The sequence below is a fragment of the Leucopleurus acutus genome (genome assembly GCF_964270905.1).
Source record: "Leucopleurus acutus genome assembly, chromosome: 1".
NCBI classification, from domain to species: Eukaryota; Metazoa; Chordata; class Mammalia; order Artiodactyla; family Delphinidae; genus Leucopleurus; species Leucopleurus acutus.
In genome coordinates, this window is record NC_139142.1 from 166,151,894 (window position 1) to 166,174,700 (window position 22,807).

Consider the following 22,807-nt stretch of genomic DNA (forward strand, 5'->3'; position numbering starts at 1 on the left):
TCTCTGAAGTGGCTGCCATCATTACCTGCTACACATACCTGGATGAGGTCCAAGATCCCAAGTTCACTCTCTGATGAATCCACACAAAATACAAAATAGAGGGTAGCATAATGCCGATAAATCAGTTTGTAGTCAGAGCCACCAATCAAACTGTGGAAAATGGGAAACATTTAAATGCCTATATCTTAACTGAATATATCAAAGACAAACTCTGTGCCAAGGGAGGAGAAGGGGCCCAACAGAAAGGGGGAGGACAGGCCAAACAATAGGCCATTTCTACCAGGTGAATGGCAACCAAATTTGGCAGAGGTGCCTAAAGCCATTTTACCTCCCCTTTTCTTCTGCCCATCCTTCCAGGCACCAAACTTGTAAATATCTGAAGCACAACCATTTAGCAGCTTCCAGAACAGAACTGGGTCTCTCCCTGAGCAGATTTAGCTCAGCTCAGCTCAAGTTGCATCAGGTACTCACCTGACACTTGAGTACTGCCTGAAGAAGCAATAATGATGAAGGTCACCCAAAAGTGGACGTATGGGGGTCTTCCCTGGTGGCGCAGTGGTTGAGAGTCCACCTGCCGATGCAGGGGACATGGGTTCTTGCCCCAGTCCGGGAAGATCCCACATGCGGCGGAGCGGCTGGGCCCGTGAGCCATGGCCACTGAGCCTGCGCATCCGGAGCCTGAGCTCCGCAACGGGAGAGGCCACAACAGTGAGAGGCCCGCGTATCACAAAAGAAAAAAAAAAAAAAAGTGGATGTATGGGGAGAAAACTGATCATTTACCTTCCACCCTCCAAGAAGTTACAGATGTTGTCATCCCGCTTGAGAACTAGATGGAAGGTCTCTCGAATAATCTGCTGTTGAATTTCTTCTGGCTATGGAATAAAAGAAATAAAGTGAATCAGTGGGAAAGTCTGAAAAACTACATCCCATCAGTGAGGATGGACAGGAAGGCAAGGGCTTCCAAACTAGGAATGATTTGAACATTTGGTACCAGTTTACAGAAAAGACGGAAGTGATGAGTAGAGAAAAAGTAAAAGGGGAATCTATGGAAAAATTGACGACAAGTCTCTGTTACAGGAATTAAAATAGGGTATATTTACCTAGATATCTAGTCCCTAACCATTACCATCCTGATAGGTAAGCTGATATTTCTTTACTGTGAATAACCAAGGAAAGGAGAACTGACAAACCCTCATACAAGGTCAAAGAATAACTAGAAGGCCTGGTTCTGAAATATTTTGTCTTACTCTAGAAAACATCTATGCCAGGGCAAATAACAAACGTTAATAGGTCTAACACTTTAAGGAAGTCAAAATGTAATCGTGTACGTGCTTTAAAAACCTGCATTTGCCATCTTCTGTACTGGTAATACAGACATTACATATAAGATGCTGTGTTACCAACAAAGTACTACAGAGAAAGACAGAAAATGTTCTATTTACAGATTAGAATCTTGAACAATTGCAGAGGTATAAACACCTTTTTTCACTTACTACACTCCAGAAAGCTCAACTGTGACGGAATCTCTTGATAACTCACATTTGATTTCTATTTATACATATGAAGTTCATAGTAAGTATGGTTTTTAAAAAAGGATAGTGGGAGGGAGAAATCAATCATTAAGGCAGAAGTAGGGATTCCCTGGAGGTCCAGTGGTTAAGACTTGGCGCTTTCAATGCAGGGGATTCAGATTCCATTCCTAATCGGGGAACTAAGATCCTACATGCTGCATGGCCAAAAAAAAAAAAAAAAAGACAAAAGTAATTAAAAGCTCTAGACCAGTGCCCAATGTATAATGGGATTTCCCTGGCAGTCCAGTGGTTAGGACTCTGCACTTTCACTGCCAAAGGCACAGTTTCAATCCCTGGTTGGGGAACTAAGATTCTGCAAGCCACGTGGCAGGGCCAAAAAAAATCTCAATGTATAATGAATCACCCGGGAATGTTGTTAAAATGCAGATTTTAATTTAGTAGGTCTGGGCTAAGTCCTGAGACTGCATTTCTAACAAGTTTCCAGGTGATAACAATGCTGCTGGTCTGAGGACAACATTTTGAGTAGCAAAGCTTAAGAAAACCTTCAGATTGGACTTCCCTTAAAGAGTCAGAACACAGATTCAAGTAACATTAACCCCTTTCTTCCTACAGCATTGAATTTAGACTTGAAATGGTTAGTTATTTAAACGAAACAGGAAAAAACAGGGAAAATGTCATTGTGGAGAAATTACTTTTCATAACCTTGACTTACACTGGTATACAGTGGCTCTCTCATTTACCAAATGGATAAATGAAAACTTGCTAATAACTGGTCACTGTAAGTTTGAGTAAATCAATCACTATTTTCTGGTTTCCATTTAAAGAATTCAGAAAGCTCACAGATGCCAGGATGCTGTAAAGGATTAACTCTGTGTACCCAGAAATACAAAACATGCTAAGCATCAGCACTTTTTTAAACTGACCAAAACATCTTGCAAAGCCTTTTATCTGATTCTACAGGGAAGTGGTGATAGTCAGTGGGTAAGCACTATGAAATGGTGAGGTTACCTAATTTCTAATTCAACAAAATAGCAAACTACCAATTGCTTACATCTCTCAATCATTTTAATAATCCCTCATATCTTTTAGTACTCTGCAGTTTTCAAGGTAACTTTCACTTAGGAATTAATTTAGGTCTTATAAAAATCCTATGCTCTCCAAAGAAGATGAACAAATGGTCGATAAAGACATGAAAAGATGCTCAACATTATTAGTCATTAGAAAAATTTTTGAAACCGCAAGAATCCACTTTACACCTACTAAAATGTCTTTAATCAAAGAGATAATAGAAAATGTTGATAGGGAGGTGGAAAAATTGGAATTCTTATATATTGTTGATAGGAATGTAAAATGGTGCAGCCACTTTGGAAAGCAGTTTGGCAGTTCCTCCGAATGATCACCATAAAGTTACTACGTGACTCAGCAATTCTACTCCTAGATATATACCCAAGAGAAATGAAAATACATGCTCACACAAAAGCCTGTACATCAGTGTTCACAGCAGCATTATTCACAAGAGCCACAGGTGGAAATATCAACTGATGAATGGACAATCAAAATGTGGCGCATCCACACAATGGAATATAATTTGGCAATAAAAAGGAATAAAGAACAGATACACACTCCAACATGGATGAACCTTGAAAACATTATACTAAGTAATAGAAGCCAGTCATAAAAGACCACATATTATATGATTCCATTTTATATGAAATGTCCAGAATAGGCAAATTTAGAGAGATAGAAAGTAGATTAGTGGTTGCCTAGGGCTGGGGGAGTTGAGGGGGAAACACAGAATGATTGCTAACGGGTAGGGGGTTCCTTTTTGGGATAATGAAAATGTTCTAAAATTGTGGTGATGGTTGCATAACTCTGTAAAGTACTAAAAACCATTCTACTCTATAGGTTTAAAAGGTGAACTGTATGGTATGTAACATATCTCAATAACACTTTAAAAAACCTGAGAGAAAAATTCACACACACACAAATGCAAATACAAGTTGAATAGTGTTATTGAATGTTAATATAAAATCGATATAATAAAATGTAACCTAGCTAAAAAATTCTACGAAAAAGGTAAAAAAAATTTTTTTTCATTTCTACTTGACAAAAGAGGAAATGAAGTCTGAAAGAGATTTTTGTTAACTTGACACAAGGGTAAAATAAGGTGTTGCTGAGGCCTGAACATAAGTTTTCTGACACTTTCCACTCTACGGTTTCACAATTACGTACTTAACATTTTGAAACCTAGCCACGAAGAAATAAAACGTCGGGTGGCAGGAGGCAAATAATGATGCTTATTTTTTCCAGAGTAACGCCTTTGGAAAATTCAAATTCACATTATCACGTATAATTTCTCAACATTTCCCACTTTCAAACTGACTTTTTCTTCAACTCTACGTAGTGAAAGGTATGTAGCTCCTGGGCGGTCCCAGCCTACACTGAAGCAAAATAATTCCAAGAAAGCACTTTTCCAAATCCGTTAGCTAAAGCAAAATAATTAAAAAGCTGCATATTTCTTCCTCCTCGTGAAACTGCGTTTAACAGCTTAATTAATTTGAGATTCATTGGATTTCAATCATTCAAGTTGTCCATGAGGCACACCCCCTCCACACACACACACACACACACACACACACACACACACACACACACACACACACACACACACACACACACCATTTATAGAGCCCTGAGACTCTGCGAGAAGTGTCACAAAAATGGCACAAAAATGCCGGCGTCCAGGAAGGGGTGGAAAAGAGCGGGGATAGCGGGGCGTGGGACACAAGGCCTGACACTGGCCCCGGTCTGGGGAAGATCACATATACGGTGCAGGAGGCCTAGGAGGTCAGCGGGCGATGCCCGCGTGCGCCGTACGGGACAAAGAGAGAGAAGGGGCGCAGGTGCCCCGAAAGGATGTGACGAAGCTCGGCCGCACTCACGAAACGCTGGTAGAAGCGGACTAGCCGCGGCTTCCCGTGGTTATTGAAAACCAGAATCGCCTGAATCATCTTTGCCCGCCACGCTCCTTTCACCACCGGCTGCTTCCAGAGAGCACCTCCTTCCGCCACAACACGGACGCTTCCGGTTGGTGCGCTGCTGAGAGTAGCTCCCGGAAACGTGTCCCGGAGCCCAAGGGCCCGACCACCAAGAGTCCGGTTTCCCGGCACGCCTTGGAGAAGGCTCCAGGACTGGCGGCGGGTTGCGGGGGTAAGGCTGGTGCAGACACCGAGGCTAGGGCCGCAGAATCCCGGGCCTGGCGCAAAGCCGAGCACACCGGAAAAGCGGATCAAGAAGCAGAAAGCCTAACAGCAGCCGCGCTCCCAGGTGAAGCGCAGCGGGAGTCTCCCTTTATCGTCGTCTGCCTTAACACATGCAGTCTTACCTTCCCCTTAACACTGCAGAACGTCGCGCGGTGTGGAGATGCAGGCTAATTTAGCCATTCCCCGGTTGGGGAAAGTTAGGTTCATTTTTATTTTTTAGTATTACATACAATGCTGTAGTGAATTATATATGTGCCTCCTCGTGCAAAAGGGCTCTCTCTCCACGGTAGATAGCGAATGGTGGAATTAAGGGATCTTTAATGCAATTCCTTTTAAAAGGTACCGGCGACCCCAAATTAGTAAAGTTTTTGTATTTTCTTTTAATGACTTAGTGCGGGTGAGGTGGGGCACGTCCTTATATCACAGATAGAGCTGCAAATTGGAATCACCTACCCAAAGGACAGTTGACAATATTTATCAAGTCTTTAAAATATATTGAACATTAGACCCAGCATTTCCAGTTTTAGAATTTATAATAAAACGATGTGGGTGTGTGAAAAGATTTAGCCTCAAGAACATACATCTCAGCAGTCTTATTACAGGGGAAAGTGGGAAGCAAACTAATTATTCCAAAATGAGAAACTGGTTAAATGCATTGATCCACATGCATATGTATGTAGAGGGACACTCCACTTTGTAAAAGATTGGAAGTATATACACCAAAATATGAATAATTGTGTCTGATGGAATGGCAGCATCATAGTGTTCACCACAGGCCGGTGGAACCACACTGCTCTGATCAAAACCCTGGCTCTCTCCACCACCTGTGCACCTTGGGCAAGTGTCATCATTTGTAAAACAGGCACAATATCAGTTTCCTTTACTGTAAGACTAGTTTATTTCTACTTGAAAAAAAAATTCTACTTACCTAAGACAGTTGGTATAGCACAAAAAGAGTTAATATTTGTAAGTACTCAGAGCAGTGCATGGTATATAACTGAGTACTACATAAGTGATTTTAAAAATGGTGGTGGAATTATATTTTTTTCTTATTTTAAATTTTCTAAAATAAAATGTATTACTCTTGTAGCCAGAGTTTTTTTTCATTTAAAAGAATCCAAAGGCAATAAATATGCACTGAAACTTGACAAAATATTTCAAATGTTGAGGAGGAATACCAAAAAAAATTCTGAAACAGAAGAATAATAAGTGAGACCTAGCTCTACCAACTATTAAAACCTACTCTGATAGTTCACATTGTCATTAAAGGGAGACTTATTGAAATATAGTGGATAATTTAAGTATAAGTGATTTTAATATGTGATGTGGAAGACATCATACCTTGACAGTGGGAAGGAATTCAGTGTGTTGGGATAACTGGTTAGCAATTTGAAAATAAGCAATTTAGTTATCTCCCTTCATACTCTCTCAAATTAAAGGCAGAGTGGAATACAGAGTTAAATATAAAACCAAGTAATAACTAGAATGGAAGAAAATGATAGAGAATCTAACATCTGAAAAGAGTATATAAGCTTAGAAGCAATGAAAATCATAAAAAGTCAAGATATAGCTATACAAAAATTTTACGTTTGTAAGTCAATTTTTTTAAATGGAGAAGTTTTTTAAATATGGCAAATGGTTATATTTAAAATATAAATAACTGATAAACCAAAAAAACCTCCCCCCCTCAGTAATAAATGGGCAAAGGAACTGAGTAACAAATGAGGAAATACATCTAGAAAATGAACATGAAATAAAATGCTTAAGCTCACTATTAATGGGGGAAAAGGCTAATTAAAATTAAAGTATTAACTTAAAATTAAAGTGTTATTTTTACCTTATCAAATATCAATTTTTAAAATATTATCATACCCAAGTCTAGCAAGGGTAGCATGAAAGTAGTCCTCTCCTACCTTGCTGGTGAGATTATAATTTAGAACAACCCTTTTGGAAAGCAATTTGGCAATATAACAAGACCTTTACAGCTTCCAATGCAGGGGGCATGGGTTCAACCCCTGGTCAGGGAAGATCCCACATGCCGCAATGGCGTGGCCAAAAAAAACAAAACAAAACAAACAGAAAAAAAAAAAACCCAAGACCTTTACAAAGAATTCCTAGATTCCCAGTAATCCATCCCTAAAGAAATAACCCTGGGAACTTCCCTGGCGGTCCAGCGGTTAAGCCTTCACCTTCCAGCGCAGGGGGTACAGGTTTGATCCCTGGTCCGGGAGCTAAGATCCCACATGCCTCGCGCCAAAAAAAACAAAAGATGAAACAGAAGCAATATTGTAACAGATTCAATAAAGACTTTAAAAATGGTCCACATCAAAAAATCTTAAAAAACAAAACAAAACAAAATATAGTGGCGGGGGGAGGCAGGTGAGATTGAGGGAACTATGTAATTTACAATAGTTTTTGACACAGATAGCTCCAAAGAGGGATCAATTAATTACCCAAATTCTGGAAAATAATAGAGCTATTAAGGTAGTCAATCTTAAAAACAATGACATGAAGACTAGTGATATATTGATAGGAAGTAGTTATATAACATCAATTGAAAAAGGATTATCAAATTTTATGTGTTGGTATAAAATTGCAATGACCATGTACAGAAATTGCATATTCCAAGATTGGGCCACTCCCCCACCTCCATGGCCTTGCAGGTCCTCTTCTCTTGCTGGAAAGTCCCTTTCCACCTGTCTACCTGAATTTCTTTCCATCTCCTCTGCCACTGCTATAGACTAAATCACTCTAGGCTCTCACCCCCACCACTGCAGCAGTCTCCTAGTTGGGCTCATTGCCTTCAGTTTCTCTGCAGTCAAGTGATCTTTGAAATATACAAATCAGATCTTACTACTCTCCCGGGGATCACTGGCTTCCAAGGTATTAAGGATAAAGTCCCAAAATACTTAACATGCTGAAGATGCCATGCCCAACCTCCCACCATTCTCTAAGCTCCAGCCACCATGGCCTTTTCCTTCCAGGAGCCCATCCCCACCCCACCGAGACACCAAGCCTAGTTGTTGCCCAGGGGCTCCCCCATTGACACGCTGTGCTTCCTCGTTTAGAATGGTGGCCTGCCCACATGAGCTTGCCATACCCTTTGGCCACAGTGCTTTGGGCAACAGGATGCCCTCACTGGGTGCCTCTCCCCATGTCAGTGTCCCCAGTCCTCCTCCTGTTTAACCCCTCCCCTGGCCACCACATGGTTGAGGTCCCAGCATGCTCAACAGTGAGCCAGCCCCATTCAGACACAGGACACTAGCGAGGCGGCTTCTATAGTAGCCGAGGTAAGAGAACGAGGATGTGAACTAAGAAAAGGGCAACAAGAACAGAAGAGACCCGAGGGCAGTCCAGTGACCTGTGACTTCAGGTGGCCTAAATGAAGTGTTAACCCCAAGCCTCACAGCCATATTGTTGAGCCCAGGCTCAAATATGCAGGAAGGCAAATGAAAGTTTGAACCCTGATAATAAACGCTGGGACCTCAACCATGAAAACCATATTAAAAAAAATGGAGATAATGATCACATGTGCCTCTTGGGATTGTTGTGACAATTAAGTAAGATACTGGAAGTGCTTGGCACAAGTAATAGAACCAAGAGGCACTCAACAGTCAGGGACTATAATTATCATCATGGAAAGCATCTAGTGCTGTGTTTGACACATTAGGGGACTCCATAATTGTTAGTTTACCACCACCCCTCTTTTCCCTGAGAGAAGCAGGATCCACATTCCACCAAGTCCCTACCCATTCTTAGGACGTGTAGATTTCAACTCCAGATCTCTTCATAGATGTGGGTGTGGGCATACTACCCAGCAAGGCAATGTTCATGACCAAAAAGATACGGCTTTCTTCTTATAGGGAGGTTGCTCAGTTTATACCTAATAATAACACAGTCAGTGTAGAGGAATCCTTCCTGAAGATTTACTCATTCGTAAAAAGTTCTCAAGGTACAAAACAAGAAAAAAGGTGTTGTCCAAAATGTGGCCTGGCAGAATGAGTCAGAGTTGGAGACCAGCTGGCCACACCTGTGAACGCTCTCAGCCTCCCTGAAAAGAGCATTCCCAGGAAAGCCGCCAAAGGAGGTCAGGAGACAGGAACCCTCAGGGTGGCAGAGAACCAGAGGAGGAATAAAGAATTGGCAGCTCTGGGGACTGAAAAGGGCACAGGGGACAAGGAGGCTTGAGCAGGAGGGCAGAGGCTACAGCACAGAGTGCTAGGGAGGAGGGCAATTGCAGAAGGAAAGCAAGAAATACAACAAGGACAGAAGAAGGAGGCCCCGCTAACTTCTCTGAGCCACTCTGCATGCAGATGAGGGATTCCCCACCAGTTCTGCACCAAAACCAAGTCCAGTTCTTCTGATGCCCTGGGGGACTTGCCCCCTGCCTGCCTCCAGAAACAAGGCTGCCACTCAGGGTGAGGGCCACCATGAAAATGTCTAGGAAGGCTAGACTCACATCCAGGGAGGGACCCTCCATGAGCCACAGCCTGGGGCCCCACGTCTAACGTCAGGCTCTTGCGTTTGATTTTAGCAGAGCTTGTTCAAAGGGTATTCCACAGTGGCTGTAGGGAAGAACCAGGCAAGGCTTGGTGGACCTGCTCTCTCGAGCTCCAGAGTGAAAGTTGATGGAAGAAATGCTCAACAGTGGGCCCCGGAGGCACCCCATCTCTCACTGACCTCAGTCGTCCTAGAGGTAAAGTAAAGAGATATGAACAGAGCACATTTCGTAAAAGTCTTCTACCGTCATCAGACAAACAAGGGTTCGAATGAGTGGTACCGGGGGGCCCGCGGCTACCTGCCTCGGCCTCATCTCATTAGTGTTGGCCCAGGGAGCCAGCCTGGCAACTCCAATTGTTTTTTAGTCCAAGACTCACTCTATTAAGACGAAAGGGAATCCACTCCCTCTATCTGCCCCTGCTTTCTCTGGCAAATATCATCATCTTCATCACCTAGATAAAGAGCCCATTTTTCTGAGACTTTGTTTTAAACGTTCAATCTGGGGCCTTTTGACACCAATTCAAATCTTCAGGTGAAATATACCTCAAAATACCAAATCAACCGTGAGTAGGCTGAGGATCAACTAGGAGGCTGAACTTTGGGCCAAAATAACTATTAAGGACCAGGTCAGCCATTTTCCAGCCACTCTGGGCAGGAAGCCGAGAACAAAGGGGGGAAAATGCTCGTTCAGCTGCTCAACATGGCTAATGTATTCACTTGAAGTAGAAATGTTTGGAGCCTTAATGGAATTAAGTCTCCTTGGTTCCCCTCTGCACTCCCTTCTTTCCATCCCTTGCTTTCATAAATCTTTGGGGCTCTCTTGTTGATTGGCACAGTTCAGACCCACCAAAAAGAAAGGTCCCTTCATACCTTGAGGGAATTTTCCTGATGCTAACACACTCTCAGGAATTCCACCAAAGCTGGGGAGTAAAGTTGATGCTGCTGTCCTACACCCAACCACAACCAGTGCATACAAAACTCCTGCCAGGAGATGAACCACACCAACTCCAGGTCCACGGTTATCTCCCCTGACTTACCCACTCCTCGTCCTCAGCGCCGTCCCCCTGCTCTCGGGTCTCCACTGCAGCCCTCTCTGAAGACTTTTGGGCCATGATGTTGTCTGTCCAGGATGCCCCCATCTTCCCATCACCAGCGAAATTACACTTGGTCACTGTTCCAGCCTCGAGTTTGGCTAATGAATCTGAAATGAGAAGTTAAAGGCCTCTCTCCGTGTGGCAGAAACATAGTGGGGGCTGGCCCATTCTGCTGGGGTCCCCTAGGCCTGAGTGTGCTCAGGGAGGCCCTGGATGGGACCCCCAAGGCAATGGATAGGAGAGGTCACCCACAGGAACCATGGGATTGGGCAGCACCACAGGATCCAAAGTGTTCAGGCTATTGGCCCCAAAGCACTTGCCCAGGGACTTAGGAATAAATCTCAAGGGGTCTTGTCCACGGGGAGGCCAGATGTGGCCTGCTCCATGAACTCGAAGCAGGAGGGGTGGGTAAGCCTCAGACAGGAGGCCAGGAGCCCCCACAGGCCATATAGGAGCATCAGGCCACAGTGAGGGCTGCACTGCTCACCCAGGAAGGGGCCGTCGCCTCGAGTTTTCAGCCGTACCCCAGCCCCCAGCTCGAGCTCCACGGCCTCCATCTCCGACTCAGGCATCCAGAATGCCACTGTCTGGTCGGGGGTGAGGCTCTCCGTCAGTGCAAGCAGCTCTGGCTTGTTCACCAGCCCCTTCAGCGCCTCAGGCGTGAGTCTGTCGGTGTTCCCCTTGGCTTCCACCTCTGCAGGCACACAGCACGAGACAGTCATTACCACTGTAATAGCAAGCACTCTAGGAGGGCTTTTTAGGAGCCAGGTGAGGCCTCAGTGTTGTACACGCTCACAACCACCTGAAGGTAGGGGCTCTGAGTTCCCATCCTGCCAGTACTCAAGGAACGCATCACAGAGGAGTTATGGCTACGGGCTCTGGAGCCAGGCTAGCTGGTGCAAATCTGCTTACATGCTGTGTGACCACAGGCAAGTTACTTAACCTCTCTCTGTGCCTGACAAATAAGGATAAAAGAGGTACCTACCCGATGGGACTGACGTGACATGTGAAAGAAATATCGAATGCACGTAAAGCACTTAGCATGGGGCCTGGCACTCAGCAAGTGTCAATGTTTTTACTATCCCTATTCACAGATGAGAAAATTAAGGCTTAGACAGGTTAAGTAATTTGCCCAAGGTTACAGAGCTAGTCAGTGGAGGAGGCAGGATTCAAGCCCTTCACACAATTCTGCCTTCCCACTGAGACCCCAGTGACCAGGCAGGGTTCTCTCTGGGCTCTCAGGGACTCCCTGGCTGGGGTGGGGTCTGCTGGAACCAGCAGCAAACTTTGGTGGTCCTCATACTCTCTACTGGCCTGCTCATCCTGGCTCGGGCAGAGCGCAGAGGCTCAGGGACGGTTCCAACAGCCTGTCACCCGCCTACCCTGAAAGTCCCAAATCTGCTAATCCCAGGGCGGGGGCAGCATGGAGGGGGGAGTCCCGGTCCCAGACTAAGAAGTGAGAACTTGCAGCGTTGAGAGTATGGCAACCCCAGTGCCGTCCACTGGCTGCCTTCCCCACACTGATACCCAGGCGGCCGCAAGTCCCGAACACCAGACCATGCTCCATTTGTGGTGTAAAACCTCTGCCAAGCTCCGTCAGGGATGCCTTCTGGGATTCCCTAGACACCTTGCTCACACAGAGAACTTTCTCCTCAACCCTCACCCTGCCCACTGTCCCCCAGACAAGCCACCTCATCTCCTACTTCGCAAGATAACAGAAGCCAGAGGTGGGGCCACCACCTACCTGTCCAGTTACCTAGAACTGCAAGAAACCTCTCCTCCTTCCCATCTGTCTCAAAGGACGAGGTGTCTCCCCTCCTGCCTCAGGCCAGCTCATCTGGGCCCCAGAGCCCACCCCCTCCCACCTCCTCCAGGACTTGCCTCTCCTTCTCCTCTCTTGGATCTTTCCTTACCACCTTCCTGCATTCCGGCTCTGGCACCCACTACTCTAGACACTGTTCACCCCCCACCAGTCACTGGGGAGCATGTCACTGTGAAGCCACTGGATGCTCCGCCGTCCCGTCATACCTGGGCCTTGGGCACCGCCTGACTCCACTGCTACTCCTCACCCCTGGGCTTCGCTGGGCTTCAGAGACACGCACCTGCCCCACCCCGCGCAGACCCCACCAGCGTTCCCGCCCCTGCTCCTTACAAGGCTCCGTCCCTGTCCGCCCCCGTTGTTGCTGTTCCCCAGGACAACTTCCTGGCTGACCCTGTCCACTGGCACAGCTTCAATACGACCCATGTGTGATGACTCCGAAATACCTGCTGCCAGCCCAGCCCTCTTCCTGGGTTCTAGAACTGTACCAAGTCCCTAGAGCACATCTACCTCTACCTGGAAGCACCACCACGTGGCTAATGCCATGTGTCCCAAACAGATATCTTCTCCCCAAACCTCCTCCTCTTGCACCTCTATCCCCCAAACCTGGCACCTGAGCTCGAATCCTGGGGTCATCCCTGACTCCCCCCATATCCAAACAAACACCGAGGCCATGGTCCCTCCTCTATCTTGAGTCTGCCCAGTCTCTCCATCCTCACTGACCAGTCCTTAATTCTGGGCCCTCCTAGATGCCATCATGGCCTCCTAATAGCCTTCTGGTCTCCAGTCTCTTCACTTCCCCAGGGATTATTATTATTATTTTTTTTTTTGCTGTACGTGGGCCTCTCACTGTTGTGGCCTCTCCTGTTTCGGAGCACAGGCTCCGGACGTGCAGGCTCAGCGGCCATGGCTCACGGGCCTAGCCGCTCCGCGGCATGTGGGATCTTCCCGGACCGGGGCACGAACCCGTGTCCCCTGCATCGGCAGGCGGACTCTCAACCACTGCGCCACCAGGGAAGCCCTCCCCAGGGATTTTAAAAAGCAAATCTGGACTTCCGTGGTGGTGCAGTGGTTAAGAATCCGCCTGCTGATGCAGGGGACACAGGTTCGAGCCCTGGTCCGGGAAGATCCCACATGCCGCGGAGCAACTGAGCCCGCGTGCCACAACTACTGAAGCCCGAGTGCCTAGAGCCTGTGCTCCGCAACAAGAGAAGCCACTGCAATGAGAAGCCCGCCCACCACAACGAAGAGTAGCCCCCACTCACTGCAACTAGAGCAAGCCCGCATGCAGCAACGAAGACCCAACGCAGCCAAAAATAAATAAATTTATTTTCAAAAAGAGCAAATCTAATCATATCACTCACCTAACTTAAAACCACTCACGCAGAGCTCCCCTGCACCCTCGACTGAGTGCCCTCTCTGCAGGGCTGCTCTTCACCTGCTGGAGCCCTCAGTTCCCAGAATGCCCTTGGCACCCTGCCCCCTCTCTGAAACACCCTTCCAAGCCCTGGCACCCTGCTGATACCTGCATGTCTTTCAGGATCCAGTACTGGCATTCCCTCCTCCAGCGCACCTCCCCCAACCACGCCTGCCTGGGCTCAGAGCCCCCGCTAGGGCTCCAGTCATGGCCTGTCCATCTCCTCTACCAGCCTGAGAACGGCTTGCGTGCAAGTCCGAGTCTTGCTAGTCCCTGAACCCTCAGCATGCAGCTCAGAGTCTGGCACATGGTGGATTCTCACTAAATGTTCAGATACTCAATGAGCAACTGAAAGCATGAATGGATAAAATGATAGAGGGATGATGAGTACCCACTCAACCTCAAAACCTTGTCACACGGGGCAGACAGCAAGAAGGTCCTTCTCCAGCCAAAACTGGGAAGAGGAATAAGATCACAAAGGGCCCAAGAACCAAGTGAGCATTTTGGCAGGAAAATGGAGGCCACCTGGCCTGGGCTCTGCACTAAGGCAGGTTCATGGACGATTCTGCCAGACTGCAGGAGATGGCAGGAGCTGGGAAGGCACCCAGGTCCTCAGCACTGAGGTAGGGCACCAGGGATCCTCTGAGTGAATGGGGGGCAGGAAGAGTCCAGCCAGGGGCCCCTCAGGCCAAACGTGGGCTTCAAGGCCGACCATGCTGAGAAGACACTTTCTAGGGACCAAGAGACCTCTGGAGACAAAGGAAGACCACAGTGTATGAAGGCTCTGAGGGAGAAAGGGCGAAGGGTACCTACTATAGGATGACATGAGGAAGCCTGTGTTCACCTTCCTGGTGGCGCTGAAGTTGGGCTCGATTTCATTTCCCTTGGGGTCGAACTTACGGCAATGGATGTGACTAGGCCGGATATACAGCACGTAGTAGCGCTCCTGGGGCCAAGCAGAGAGACAGTGAGGGGCTGCTTCATTCCCTTCAGCCTCCAACACAACACACACTCCCCAAGTGCTCCGGTTGCAGCCCCCTCAACCTCATTCTCTACCCCAGAATCCCACCCCACCTCTAAAAGATATTCAAGCTGGCCACAGGCTTCCACACCCAATATTCATTCATTCATTCATTCATTCATGTGTTTAGTAGAGCACTTGCCACACATAATGAACCATGGCTAGACGTCCATGAGAGGGCGGGCTCAGAGCCTGACCCCAAGGCCTCCACATATGAGAGACAGAAAGAATATACAGAAAACCATAACCCGAGCACCAAGGAGCCCAAATACCATGAAGCAGAAGCAGAAGCAGCCAAGATGCCATGGAAAGGGCACTGAAATGGAGTTCTGAGTGAGGACAGCCACTGTGCCTCTTCCAACAGATGTGAGTCCTGGAGAAAATCACCCCTAGCCTCGGTTTCCCCTGTTGTCTGGAGACAACGTGATGTCTACTTTCAGGCACGTTGTAAGGGTTCAAAGAGCAAGCACAGTATAAACCATGAAATGTGCTGTAAATTCTTTGCCAGCTGTCCTAGTCAAAACAGGAGACTGACGACACTGTAGATCAACTATACATCAATAAAAAGTTAAATAAATAAATATTATAATAAAACACACACACACACACAAACAGGAGATTAAAGAGAAGGAAACCACTTCCTGGGAGAAACAGAGAAGGCAAGGTCTCAGAGTGGGGAGAAACCTGCAACTGTGGGATAAGGGTGTAGGAAGAATATTAAGAGCCTGGACAAGTACATAAAATAAAAGTCAAGGTCCTGTGTGGATGTTTGAGCAATGCAGGACCCAGAGAGGTCTCATGGGAGTCCAGGCTGGGGAAGCAAGTGGGGGATCAGCCTTGAGTTGGCATTTGGAGTTTGCATTTTATGTGGTAGACTAGAAGGAATCCTGAAAGGTTTTTGGACAGCAGCGAGACCCTGAGAGGTGTCTTTCAGGAGACAAGCTGGCAGCAGGGCAGGAATGGGTGCTGGGTGCAGCCAGAAGCCAGGAGAGGGGGTGCAAGGTTTAGTCAGGACAGGCTGAGTTCCTGAGGGCCCATGTGAGGTGAGCAGACATGGAAAGAGGAAGGGAGGGGAGGGGAAAATGGTCAAGGTAGGAGACCTGCAGGACTAGGCATTACTCACCTGGGGGAGGGGGGAGGGGAGACAGTGGAGGTTTGCAGGCTGGTGGTCGGGGGCATCTAGTGCACTATCATTAGGAAAGAAGGAGTTGGAGAAGGCAAGTTTGGAGAGGGGCTGGAGGACACCCTGCCTGTGGAGGACGGCCGAGGCGGGCCAGCTCCACTCAGCTACTGCTGGGCTCTCCTGGGCAGGGTGGCTAGGGCTCCAGACTGCTGTGCTCAGCCTGCTGACCTGCGTGCTAAGGAGGGGAGGGTGCAGCAAAGCATCTCTTGACCTGAAACTAGTGCTGAGCCGGAGCTGAGGCTGTTCACATGGGGTGTGGGTGAAAAAACAGCTGTGTGTAGCCCCAGGCCTCTGGCCTGCCTCAAGAAGGGATTTAATGAGCTCGGTTCTACAGATCAAGGAGATAAGGTGGTCAGCACATCTGGGTGGGGTTATTGGGGGGGGGTGGAGATTTAGGATTAGTGCTCAGGAAAGAAACACTGGCTAGTACAGAATGCAGAATGCCAGGAGTGTCCATGGACATCTGAGATGGGCGGGTGATAAAGGGCATAACCCCAGGAGGCTCAGAGGACAAGAGGAGAAGGGCATGGACATGGGAACCGAAGCCCCGGGCAACGTGGCTTGACACTCAGGCTGGAAACAAAGGCCCAGACCTCAGCAACCCTCCTCCCACCTCAACGCTCTCACACCCCTACACACGTGGAGGTCCAGGTCCACACCAGTGACCTGCTTTATAAAAATCCAACATTCCAAAACACCCAGCCACACAGTGATATTAAAAGATGTGCAAGGGAATGCCCTGGCAGTCCCGTGGTTAGGACTCCGCGCTTCTACTGCAGGGAGCCAGGGTTCGATCCCTGGTCAGGGAATTAAGATCCTTCAAGCCTCGCAGTTCAGCCAAAAAGAAAAGAAAAAAAAAAGATGTGTAAACCCACGCTAAGATATTCACCACTCTGCAAATGCAGTCACTTCAAGGCGCCTTCTAACAGCAAATTCCAACAGTGCATTTAAAGTAATTCAATTTTAAACAATTCAAAGTACTCACGACTTCCCAGCTACAGAGCTGGTACCCCTAAAGGGGAAGGTCACTGTTGACCTTGCACCCACACAGGCAGATAACTTCACTCTGACCTTGTCCATCAGGTCCGGAGGCAGTGGGAACCACCAGGCCAGAGGACAGCAGCTGGACCTTCAGCCCCAGAATAAAGAGCCACTCATCCTGCCTACCCAGCAAGCTTCCCAGCACTCTAAATTTGTTCCATCAGAAGGTGACAGGACCTCTTCAGAAGGCAGGCCTTCCAGCCCACTCAGAACCCACAGCCTGAGTCCTGAACCACTCACCTCACTCCCAGTCCTGGCCCCAAACACACCCCTCGGGTTTAGGGCCTGGTCTGTCTTCTCAGCAAGAACCCAGGCCCTCCCATCAAACCCAGCACAGCCCTAACTGACCTCTTCCATCTGTCGCCCCTTTTGGCTGCTAATCTCCCAACCAACGCCCCCCCAACTGCCCTGGGAGCCCCTCAAGGAAAGAGCTGGACCCCAAGTCTTGGCACTGGCAGAGCCAAGCAGAGAGATGCTTTGGTGGGGGTGAGGACCCTGAAGCCAGTGCCCTGCGGGTGCCCCTAGGGAAACATCCTCACCTTCCTGCCATGGTCATCCAAGATGCTGTGCCGAGATACATCGACCAGTTCTCCTTCCAGCAGGACGCCATTCCCCCTAAGGATGAGAGAGAATGAGGGCTCAACTGGTTCTGTCACTCCTCAGGCAAGAACCACAAGTGCAATGGCCCAGGTCAGGGTCTGCATTAGGATAGAAGCAAGTCCCAGGTGTGTCTCCCATTTACCTGGTCCCTGGGCAGGCCCAGTATGATGCAGCCCCTTTCTCTGGGCTCCCACACTGGGCCCCCACTCCTCTGAGGGTCCCAAAGGCTGGGGCACCATCTGGAGGGTAGGAAGGAACATTGACAGGCTGCAAGACTGAGCTATGGCCCCTCCTGCAGGGGGTTACTGTAACCAGAGCCTCAGTCTTCTTATCCACCAAATGGGAGAGTAATAGCCACCTCACTCTGCTTCTATGACAATAACATATGATCATGAATATGAAGGCGCTTTGTAAACTATTGTGTTTACTAAATATAAAGGACTTTACTTTTTTAAATATCTTTATTGGAGTATAATTGCTTTACAATGTTGTGTTAGTTCCTGCTGTATAACAAAGTGAATCAGCTATATGTATACATATATCCCCATATCCCCTCCCTCTTGCGTCTCCCTCCCACCCTCCTTATCTCACTCCTCTAGGTGGTCTCAAAGCACGAAGCTGATCTCCCTGTGCTATCCAGCTGCTTCCCACTAGCTATCTGTTATACATTTGGTCGTGTATTTATGTCAATGCTACTCTCTCACTTTGTCCCAGCTTACCCTTCCCCCTCCCCGTGTCCTCAAGTCCATTCTCTACATCTGTGCCTTTATTCCTGTCCTGCCCCTAGGTTCATCAGAACCTTTTTTTTTTTTTTGGATTCCATATATATGTGTTAGCATACAGTATTTGTTTTTCTCTTTCTGACTTACTTCACTCTGTATGAGAGACTCTGGGTCCATCCACCTCACTACAAATAACTCAATTTCATTTCTTTTTATGGCTGAGTAATATTCCATTGTATATATGTGCCACATCTTCTTTATCCATTCATCTGTCGATGGACACTTAGGTTGCTTCCATGACCTGGCTATTGTAAATAGTGCTACAATGAACATTGTGGTACATGACTCTTTTTTTAAAATTACTTTTTAAATTTATTTATTTTTGGCTGTGTTGGGTCTTTGTTGCTGCATGCAGGCTTTCTCTAGTTGCAGGGGGCAGGGGCTACTCTTTGTTGTGGTACGCCAGCTTCTCATTGTGGTGGCTTCTCTTGTTGCAGAGCACGGGCTCTAGGTGTGCGGGCTTCAGTAGTTGTGGCACGTGGGCTCAGGAGTTGTGGCACGCGGGCTCAGGAGTTGTGGCTCGGAGGCTCTAGAACGCAGGCTCGGTAGCTGTGGCACACCGGCTTAGCTGCTCCGCGGCATGTGGGATCTTCCCAGACCAGGGCTCAAACCTGTGTCCCCTGCATTGGTAGGTGGATTCTTAACCACTGCGCCACCGGGGAAGCCCCATGACTCTTTTAGAATTATGGTTTTCTCAGGGTATATGCCCAGTAGTGGGATTGCTGGGTCATATGGTAATTCTTTTTTAGTTTTTCAAGGAACCTCCTTGCTGTTCTCCATAGTGGCTGTATCAGTTTACATTCCCACCAACAGTGCAAGAGGGTTCCCTTTTCTCCACACCCTCTCCAGCATTTATTGTTTGTAGATTTTTTGATGATGGCCATTCTGACCGGAGGACTTTACTTTTTTATTTCACCGAATTTTTTTTGGGGGGGGGGGTGGCGGGGTCTAAGCTGCTATAAAGTATCTTCCCTTTGCACCTGTTTTAAAGCATTTTCATATTCCTGTTCTCATTCGTATCCACTTTAGAAGTGGAGAAACCCAGACTCAGAAGTTTCGTGACAAGCCCAAGATCGCAGGGTCCCTCACTGAGAGGAAATGGACCCCCGCTTCCCAATTCTAGTTTTCATAAAAGCAGAACCTGGGGACTTCCTTTTCTGGAACCACGGAAATGGGAGAGGGGTGGGAGCAGCTGAAGGGATGGGGATGAAAAGTGAAAACACCCTGGACCTTACTTGCCCCTACCGCACCCCGCCCCTTGCGCCCTTCATTCTTTAGTGTTGGTAATTGCAAATTGAATCGTCCATTCGTTCTCATGACCTCGGCGTCCGTGATGGCAGGGCCTGGCCCTCCGGATCTAACACGCCCTCCAGACAGGCCCTGCCCCTCCCGCGGCCCTGCCAAGCCAACTCCCACCCGCTGTTGCCGTCCAGCAGGACACTGTCCCTTCCGGAGCGGGGTGCAGCCTGTGCAAAAGCCTGAAGGCAAGGCAGCGGGGTGAAGCTTAGAGTCACCGGGGTGGGGTTGAGACAAAGGCTGACGTGAAGTAAGCACCGCCTTTTGAGCCCTGCTTGGGAGTCGGGACCGACCCTCGGTGAGCTTCACGCCGATCAGTGTCTCAGGGGGGTGCGCTCCGAGGGGAGCGCAGGGAGGAGCGGTCTGGAGGCCAGGGAGGTCTTTGGCGAGCCCCACCCTTCCTCCCATCCGCACCCGACCCCGCTAGCGCACCCCCTCCCCCTGCCAACCAGGAAGCCCGGATTCAAAGCTGAGCCTCGGGAGCCAACGGAGGCCGGGCCCGGGAAGCGGTGGGGAGACGCGGGCGGAGCCTACCCCTGGTGGGCGGCGGGGTCCCAGGCCCCGGGCAGCCGCGCGCTCTGAACCGCCTTGTTCCGGAGGGCGCTGTCGTGATAGATGCGACTCATTCTCCCCACGGCCGCGGCGCCCTCAAGGCCTGGCGCAAGGAGCCTGCACGCTGGGCTGGGGGCACCGCGAGGTGGGGTACAGCGAGGGGAAGCACCGGGAGGACACGCGGAGACCAGCAATTCCCAGCTGCAGATCCGGGACAGGCGCGGCCCGGCCCCGGGCGTTCCCGCGCGGGATTTAAAGGGGCCGAGCCCCATTCCTGCCCGTGGGACCTTGCTTGGCGGGAGGTGGGCTTCCCTGAAGACCCGGCTGGGACCTTAACCCCGAGGGTGAGGGTGGGGAAGGGAGCCACTCCCTTCTCTTTCTCTCCCTCTTCCTTGTTACTAGAAGGAGACCCCTGCCCCACACACGCACAAAGGGGAAATTGAGGCCCAGAGAGCCTATAGGATCAGCTCTGAAAGGATGAATTTCCAGAGAGCAGGAATGGGAAAAAAGGAACAGCCCTCAGGGACGGCGGGGTGCTAAGTACAGACCTGCTCTTTATGCCCGCGCGCGAGGTCGCACAGTGGCTGAGGGAGGGGCTCCAGGGATCTGTAACGAAGGAGCCTGGTCTTGGGTGTCAAGATCTACGGCCTAACAAGGTTGGAATCCCAGCTGTGTGAGCTTGGGCAAGTTCCTCAACCTCTCTGAGCCCGTGCTTCCTCCTCTGTAAAACGGGGTCAGTATCAGAGGGGCTGTAAGGATTTAATAAACTCATTCTAGAAAGGAGCATTGCCCCTCGCCGTCTTCCCGCACAGTTCTTGGACCCCCTCCCAGCTCCCTACTGCCCTGTGCCCAAGTATGTAACTAAGGATGCATTTCCCAAGCCCGGGTGCAGGGGTCTGTTTTGACCCCAGGATTGTTGAGAGCCTTGGTTCTCTTGTTTGACTCCTTTGCGGCAAGCCCTGGGGCAGGTGGGCCCATTCATGGAGTCGAAGTGTAGCCTCTGGGGGACACTTCAAAGGGGAGGTGGCCAGGTTAGATACCTGGGGGCCCAAGCTGAGCTGTCAGTGGTAGAAGAAGCACCCCCTCCGCCCACACATTATGACTTTTGTGCATTTTTGGCATTTTTGTTTTCAAGGGCTCCCTCCTCCATAAAAAAAAGTGTTTAACTTATATTTTATGACTGGATTGACATAAAGATGAATATATTAATATATATTAAGACATTTTCTTTGGCCTAAAAATTCTTTTTTTCTTCTGATTTTAAAAGAAATTAATATATTTTCCTGTGCCTTAGGCATTGTGCCTAATGTACTAGTCAAACCCACCCCTATCTGGCCTACCTGGCTGCTCCCTAAATTCTAAGAAGGAAGGATGTAGGAGACCCTCTGGGCAGAACTGTCCTTTGGTTCTGTCTCTTCAAAATTCCCCAGGCTGATATAAGGAACTCTCATAACTCAATAGAAATAGAAAAAGAAAAAAAAACCACACACATGATAAAAAAAATGGGCAAAGGAACTGAATAGACATACAGAAGTCATACAGATGACCAATAGGTATATGAAAAGCTGCTCAGCATCACTAATCATCAGGGGAACCTCACAGCTGTTAGAATGACTATTATCAAAAAAACAAAAGGTAAGTGTTAGCAGGGATATGGAGAAAAGGGAACCCTTGTACAGCATAGATGGGAGTGTAAATTAGTACAGCCACTATGAAAAACACTGTGGAAGTTTCTCAAGAAATTAAAAATAGAACCACTAAATGATCCAGCAATTTCACTTCTGGGTATATGTCCAAGGGAATTGAAATCAGGATGTCAAAGGGATATCTGCACTCCCATGGTCCTTTCACAATAGTCAAGACGTAGAAGCAAACTAAATGTCCATCAGTGGATGAATGGAAAAAGAAAATGTGGTATATGCATACAATGGAATATTATTCAGGCTTAATAAAAGAAGGAAACCCTGCCAATCTGCAACAACATGGATGAACCTGGAAGTGAAAGAAGCCAGACACAAAAAGACAAATACTGCATGATCTCATTTACATGAGGAATCTAAAATAGTCAAACTCATAGAAGTAGAGAGTAGAATGGCTGCCAGGGGCTGGGGGGAGTGAGAAATGCACAAGTAGTAGTCAAAGGGCACAGAGTTTCAGGTGTACAAGATGAATAAGACCTAGACATCGGTACAGTAGAGTGCCTGTAGCTAACAATATTGTATTATATGCTTAAACATTTACTAAGAGGACAGTTCTTATGTTAAGTGTTCTTACACACACACACACACACACACACACACACACACACACACACACACACACACACACACACACTAATAATAAAGAGGGCTTCCCTGGTGGCGCAGTGGTTGAGAGTCCGCCTGCCGATGCAGGGGACGCGGGTTCGTGCCGCGGTCTGGGAGGACCCTGCATGCCGCGGAGCGGCTGGGCCCGTGAGCCATGGCCGCTGAGCCTGCGCGTCCGGAGCCTGTGCTCCGCAACGGGAGAGGCCACAACAGTGAGAGGCCCGTGTACCGCAAAAAAACGAAGAAGAAGAAGAAAGAAAGAAAGAAGGCTTGGGACTTCCCTGGTGGCGCAGTGTTCAAGACTTTGCTCTTCCAGTGCAGGGGGACCGGGTTCGATCCCTGGTCAGGGAACGAGATCCCACATACCACAACTAAGAGTTCACATGCTGCAACTAATGAGC

The 22,807-nt window shown here is 48.3% G+C and overlaps 2 protein-coding genes across 2 annotated transcripts in view; both read right to left on the minus strand.

The window, feature by feature from the left end:
* AP3S2 (adaptor related protein complex 3 subunit sigma 2) overlaps positions 1-4,590 on the minus strand; it is a 57,962-nt gene extending 53,372 nt beyond the window's left edge. The window contains exons 1-3 of the mRNA XM_082839764.1: positions 4,475-4,590; positions 781-872; positions 39-150 (exon numbers count right to left, since the gene is read on the minus strand). Of these exons, the coding sequence (XP_082695890.1) occupies positions 39-150; positions 781-872; positions 4,475-4,543 (273 nt within the window). The 5' untranslated portion in view covers positions 4,544-4,590. The remainder of the gene's footprint in view (positions 1-38; positions 151-780; positions 873-4,474) is intronic.
* Positions 4,591-8,930: 4,340 nt separating this feature from the next.
* LOC309962158 (arpin) lies at positions 8,931-20,290 on the minus strand. Its single transcript, XM_082839785.1, has 6 exons — positions 20,083-20,290; positions 17,410-17,485; positions 14,439-14,571; positions 10,877-11,083; positions 10,333-10,496; positions 8,931-9,485 (listed from the first exon to the last, which is right to left on the minus strand). Exons 1-6 carry the CDS (start codon positions 20,172-20,174, stop codon positions 9,477-9,479), a joined length of 681 nt encoding a protein of 226 aa, XP_082695911.1. The 5' UTR covers positions 20,175-20,290; the 3' UTR covers positions 8,931-9,476.
* Between the last annotated feature and the right edge of the window lie 2,517 nt (positions 20,291-22,807).